Here is a 3,951-nt window from a genome sequence, read left to right on the forward strand (position 1 = left end):
GCTTCCAATACTGCTCCCAAAGTTTGATTATTTTGAATCACTACATCGAGAGAATATATGGAACAACCTATATTCTCTTTCATTATCTTGAAGTTTTCTTGAGGCTTACAAAGGGGTGTCCATTTGTAATTAAGAGATACTGTTAGTGAAAGATATCAATTGGGATAAGTCATGTGCCCTTTCTCCTATGTAATTTCTTACATTAGAAATTATTTACTTTATTTACTTCTATCACTTTGTTTGCGGTTATTGCTATCAAATTCTCCCGATAGAATGATTCGTTTCCAAGCATTAAATTGTTATATTTTATAAAATGAGGCTATTTTTGAAAAAAAAAATTTCACCTCATCAATTATCTATTTTAATAACACATTATATTGTAAAAAGTTAAAACAAATAAGAGGAAATATTTTATAAAAATGAGGTTAAATTTATAAAAAAAGAGTTTTGATTTCTAGTAGACTCGCATATGTTTCAATTGGTGATCAAAATAGGACTAAAATAATTGCAATTGTATTATAAAGCGGCTAATGGACATATAAGCAAATTTTAGATTAGGGATAGTTTTTTAATAAATTTTTAGAGTGGAACGATATTTTTGAGAATCAATCAATTAAGGTGGAAACTGTAAAGAAATTACTCTCCGTCTTCTTTCAAAATTAATTTTAGTATTCAAAACAATATTCAAAAAACTTACTTTCATTTGAACAAGTTTATAACAACTATTCTTATTAAAAGTTGAAGTAGTCGCCCAGACAGATCCTCAATAGCGATTACTGTTATTTTCTTCAGTGCCAATGCTCCAAATTTGTATTCAAACCTAACCCCTACCTCCTATATAATACTACTCTCCCACTCTTCTGCTCCTCAAGTTCTTGCGACTCACTCCTCTTGGTTTCTCTGACATCTCGTTAAAAATGACCGTGTCATCCATGGATTCATCATCCATCATCTTCACTTATCTGTCCCCAACACTTTCTCCAGCTATCGCCGCTTCTATCATCATCATCTCAGCTTTTTTACTCTTTCGGCGTGGGCCCTCTGCCGCGCGCGTCCAACAATCTCCGGGCCCACCGGAATTGTTTTTGCTCTCGCCAGCTCCGCTGGTCATAAGTCACTTGCCGCCCTAGCTCGCTCCTTGGACGCCCTCCGCCTCATGGCTTTCTCCGTCGGCCTCACACGCTTTATTGTCTCAAGCCACCCGGAAACAGCAAAAGAGATTCTTTCGAGCCCGGCCTTTGCTGATCGGCCCATTAAAGAATCAGCATACGAACTTCTGTTTAATCGTGCTATGGGTTTTGCTCCCTTTGGGGATTACTGGAGAAACCTAAGAAGGATTTCATCCACGTATCTTTTCAATCCGCAGCGAGTTTCATCGTTCGGGAAGCAGCGGAGTGAGATTGGTGAAGGAATGGTGCGGGATATGAAGAGAATGATGGAGAAAAACGGGGTTGTGGAAGTTAGGAGAATGTTGCACTTTGGGTCTTTGAATAATGTCATGTTGAGTGTTTTTGGAAGAAAGTATGATTTTGCAAAGGATGAGGGGTTGGAGCTTGAGTTGATGGTTAAGGAAGGATATGAGTTACTTGGGGTCTTCAACTGGGGTGATCATTTGCCTCTTTTGGGATGGTTAGATTTGCAAGGTGTGAGGAGAAGATGCAGAGCGCTTGTGGCTAAGGTCAATGTATTTGTGAAGAGGATCATAGAGGAGCATAAGAGGAGAGCCAACGATGCAGGGATTGATGAGGGTGAAAGAGAAGATTTTGTTGATGTGCTTCTCAGTTTGGAGGAGAAAGATAGACTCTCAGATTCTGATATGGTCGCAGTTCTCTGGGTGAGCATTGTCAATCCTCTTGATTGCTAATTTGTTTGCATTTTTCCCCAGAGTGAGATTGTTTTGTTGCTTTCGATTTTTATTTATTTATTTTTTTTTCTGTATACAAATGATATTTTCTTGTGTTATTTTTTAAGAGATAAATAACTACTTCTGCATGATCATGTCTTAGGAAATGATCTTTAGAGGAACTGATACTGTTGCCATACTATTGGAATGGACGTTGGCTAGAATGGTTCTACATCCTGATATTCAATCGAAGGCACAAGTTGAGATTGATTCTGTCGTTGAATCTTCAAAACCAGTACTGGATTCTGATATCCAACATCTTCCTTATCTCCAATCCGTAGTAAAAGAAACCCTTCGAATGCATCCTCCTGGACCTCTATTGTCATGGGCTCGCCTAGCTATCCATGACGTTCATGTTGGAGGTCACAAGATTCCTGCGGGGACGACTGCAATGGTTGCAATGGTAAACATGTGGGCAATAACACATGATGAATGCAACTGGTCTGAGCCTAACAAATTCAATCCCGATCGATTCATCAATGAAGATGTCAATATTCTTGGTTCCGATTTAAGGTTGGCACCCTTTGGCTCAGGTAAAAGAGTTTGCCCTGGGAAAACCTTGGCGCTGGCTACAGTTCACCTTTGGTTGGCTCAGTTGCTGAAAAGCTTCAAATTGCTTCCATCGAGAAATGGTGTAGATTTGTCTGAGTGCCTAAAGATGTCTCTCGAGATGAAGAATCCTTTGGTCTGTGTGGCTGTTCCAAGAATCGAGTAGTGTTGTTAAGATGAAGTCTAGTTATAAGAAATTTGTTGTTTGGAAATTGTGGCCAACATAAATGATTTCGTAAGCTAGCAATTTATCGATAATGTGGGTGCATACTCATTTTAAGTGTCAACTTTGTTTGGTTGATTTTTAAAATTTGACATTGTAATAAAGATTTTCTGGTTCTATGTAAATATTGTAATTCGGCTTATGGTATAAGAAATTAATGAATTTGTTGCTATTTTATGCTTGAATATAATAAGGAATCGACTTTGATGGATTGCAATTTGCTTAGTTGGAATTGAGTTGATGCATGAGCTAACTCGTCTTTGAATTGCAACACAGATTAAGTACAATTTTTATATTATATACCCAATAAAAATCAAGATTTTTTTTTGAAATGATTTGTTAAAAAAATAGAGCAATTTTTCCATTAAAAAAGGAAGAATTAGCTATAAAATTATATTTTGTATTGGAAATGATATTCAAATAATCTCATTTATAGTTTGGATTTATTTTTAAAAAAACTCAATAATTTTTTTTGTAAAAAATCTTTTGAAATCATTTTGAGAAAACATTCATTAAAATTATTAATGCAAAAAATTTACATGAAAACGGTCGAAAAATTTATTTGAAAAGTATTAGGGACCTTTTTTTACATATTTTTTTTTCCAATAACTTAAACTTGAGAAAAAGACCTTTTAGCTACTTCAAAATATCAATAATTCAAGTCATATCGTAAAATCTAAATCACTTTTTTACATTTCTGATGTAACAATTCAAAAATAAGGCAACAATAATAAAGCAAGTTCCATTGAACATTAAACATGATTACTCATTCGAACAAAAATACAAATTTTTATTTATCATTACTCATTATTTATTTGCTAGAATACTCACTTTTTATTTACCACCTCTCCCTTCCTCTCTCTCTCTCTATCTCTCCCTTACTCTCTCTCTCTCTCTCTCTCTCTCTCTCTCTCCTATCACACTTTTTATTTTAGCCCATTTTTTACTGCCATCCTCTAAATAATTTTTTTCTGCTTCATGACGGCGACTTTATATATGCTTAAAAATATAAGTATTTAATACTGCTGCTAAAAGATTTACTTCCTCAGCAACTGTACCAAATCCTTAATAATAGTTATAGATTCGATAAATATGAACGAAATAAATATTCAATAATTGTAAAGTCGCACTTATCAACGCAAGTATACGTATCGCTCAAGTAATATAGAGCTCTAATGGAGTCCTAGATATCGATCTCATAGGGAGTAATTTTAGAACTACTAACTAAGATTTTAGAAAAGCAATACTTTAATCACAACAACGAAGTTCAATTTGC

At 35.1% G+C, this 3,951-nt stretch overlaps 1 protein-coding gene across 1 annotated transcript; it reads left to right on the forward strand.

Moving 5' to 3' along the window:
* Positions 1-1,141: 1,141 nt before the first annotated feature.
* On the forward strand, positions 1,142-2,618 carry LOC110033597 (cytochrome P450 78A5-like). The gene is made up of 2 exons (XM_020737634.1): positions 1,142-1,834; positions 2,007-2,618. Exons 1-2 carry the CDS (start codon positions 1,157-1,159, stop codon positions 2,616-2,618), a joined length of 1,290 nt encoding a protein of 429 aa, XP_020593293.1. The 5' UTR covers positions 1,142-1,156.
* The last annotated feature ends 1,333 nt before the right edge of the window (positions 2,619-3,951 follow it).

The sequence above is a fragment of the Phalaenopsis equestris genome, unplaced genomic scaffold (assembly GCF_001263595.1).
Source record: "Phalaenopsis equestris unplaced genomic scaffold, ASM126359v1 Scaffold001233, whole genome shotgun sequence".
NCBI lineage: Eukaryota > Viridiplantae > Streptophyta > Magnoliopsida > Asparagales > Orchidaceae > Phalaenopsis > Phalaenopsis equestris.